The sequence below is a fragment of the Vollenhovia emeryi genome, unplaced genomic scaffold, assembly GCF_000949405.1.
Source record: "Vollenhovia emeryi isolate VEMERY1.0 unplaced genomic scaffold, V.emery_V1.0 DF947257.1, whole genome shotgun sequence".
NCBI classification, from domain to species: domain Eukaryota; kingdom Metazoa; phylum Arthropoda; class Insecta; order Hymenoptera; family Formicidae; genus Vollenhovia; species Vollenhovia emeryi.
In genome coordinates this window covers 1-1714 of record NW_011959109.1, presented here as the reverse complement: position 1 = coordinate 1714, position 1714 = coordinate 1, and the positions used below count along the sequence as shown (strand labels likewise).

Below are 1714 nucleotides of genomic sequence, written 5' to 3'. Positions count from 1 at the left end.
ATATGAATGGTCATGCATAAGAAATTTTTTATCGGAAGGTGTTTGGCAATTATATGTGCCATTCTTAAGTTATTATATGTTCAACTTACCTGTTCTGATACAATCTCTCCCGCAAAACAAAAGAGAAAAGTATTCATCAATAAGATATATGCAGTCACTGATGAGTATAAAGCTTGTACGACAGCTCCATCTGTTTCTATGTCAGTAAGTATCTGTGTATAAGTATATTATAAGAAAATAAAAAGAGCCATATGCATTAAGTTATTTGTTCGGTTTGCTTTATTGAACCTTACAATAGTACATAAAAAACCGTTTAGGCAAAAGATGACACCAAAATAAAGTAACAATACAAACATCACTAAAGAGTACATACTTTCAATAGTGTCAAGAAATCTAGTGAAAAATTAAAAATATTTAAAAAATTAAAACCAATGAAATAATACACATGTCTAGGAATACATATGTGTATAAGTGACATACGTACATATGTATACCTACATATAAACTATTGTCTATTCAATATTATGTTCATTATTAATTGACCATTTTTAATAAAAATGTTTTTTGACATGTGCGTTGTGTTATATGTATAGAGGAAAGTTCTCTATTATGCGATAGGATTCTAATAGTAAAATAGTAGGTTTTCAACGTCCAAATTTATTCACAAACCTTTTCTCGCAACGATTACACGATCTAATAATAAATTTTTCAATAAACGAATTTCACTCCGATGGCAATAAATTCATGCTGAAACCAACAGATGATGCCTTTAGCAGAATCTCCGTGATCTCATATTAGCAGCCTGCCTTATAATAGAAGACTTTTCTCTACTAACACAAATAAAACGAATCTTTTTGAATAAAGTAAGCTTTAAGAGTACGCGGTATATAACCTACTGAATTGTAAAATGTGTGTAAACTATATACAACATATAAATTATACAATATGTGCGGTAAATAACGTTTTGCAAAGCAAATAACAGAGAATATGTAACATCGTCTAGCTCCTCATGTTAAAGATTGATATTTATGGCAAAGTGTGGAGAAAAAAATAAAAAATTTTTGTGCAGAACATTTTTCCAGAGTTATTGCAAAATTTGTCTTGTTAAGTATTGCAAGAAAGATTCATACCTGATTAATCGTAAATGTTTTCTTACGATATCACTTAAAGCTTCATTGAAATTCTCACATGAAACTAATGTAATTAACCGGTATCTAAAAATCTCTAACTGACCACTAATGTGAAGAACTATTAGTACTAAAAAAAGATCTATACACGTTTCAATAATACTTCCTATTAAAATTGTTATGGCATGAAGAAGATATGTTATTTCAAACTGCGGACTCTTATCTGTATCGTAGAAGGTATACGTCTCCAGCGGTAACGATTTGCTCCGATTCATGAAATTTGTTATTTGCACTGATTCCGTGCCAAAATAAGGTGGTACGATTATTGTGAAAGATCCTGTCATCGCAAAAATGTATCCCATTGTCATGATTAATCGAGCAGTTCGTACACGTCTTATCATCACAAGTCTTTCTGTATCCGACTTAAGTGCCATCCAATCTTCCGCCATCATATTTAGAACCGACGAAATATCTTGGAAATAGAAATATAAATTAAATATTGCTAAGTGTGCTAATTTAAAATATTAAACTATTTATTTTTCATATTTGTAAATTTAAAAATCGAAGGAAACTTGTCTACGTACTCT

At 30.2% G+C, this 1714-nt stretch overlaps 1 protein-coding gene across 2 annotated transcripts; it reads right to left on the bottom strand.

Moving 5' to 3' along the window:
• Window positions 1-23: 23 nt before the first annotated feature.
• LOC105558492 lies at window positions 24-1595 on the bottom strand. 2 transcript variants are annotated; one of them, XM_012006195.1, is made up of 3 exons: window positions 1131-1595; window positions 294-393; window positions 24-212 (listed from the first exon to the last, which is right to left on the bottom strand). In XM_012006195.1, exons 1-3 carry the CDS (start codon window positions 1577-1579, stop codon window positions 81-83), a joined length of 681 nt encoding a protein of 226 aa, XP_011861585.1. In that variant the 5' UTR covers window positions 1580-1595; the 3' UTR covers window positions 24-80. The 2 variants fall into 2 exon arrangements, 1 of the variants encoding a protein (XP_011861585.1); XR_001008674.1 differs by lacking the exon at window positions 1131-1595 and adding an exon at window positions 670-700 and having other exon boundaries at window positions 31-212.
• Between the last annotated feature and the right edge of the window lie 119 nt (window positions 1596-1714).

Bases quoted from the DNA above. Each gene is read 5' to 3' on its own strand.
- LOC105558492 (XM_012006195.1), bottom strand. From the start codon at position 1,579: ATGATGGCGGAAGATTGGATGGCACTTAAGTCGGATACAGAAAGACTT. The intron at 394-1,130 runs GTATGAATCTTT...ATTTTTCACTAG, and splicing joins AAACATTTACGATTAATCAG to ATTTCTTGACACTATTGAAA. The intron at 213-293 runs GTAAGGTTCAAT...ACTTATACACAG, and splicing joins ACGGTTTTTTATGTACTATT to ATACTTACTGACATAGAAAC.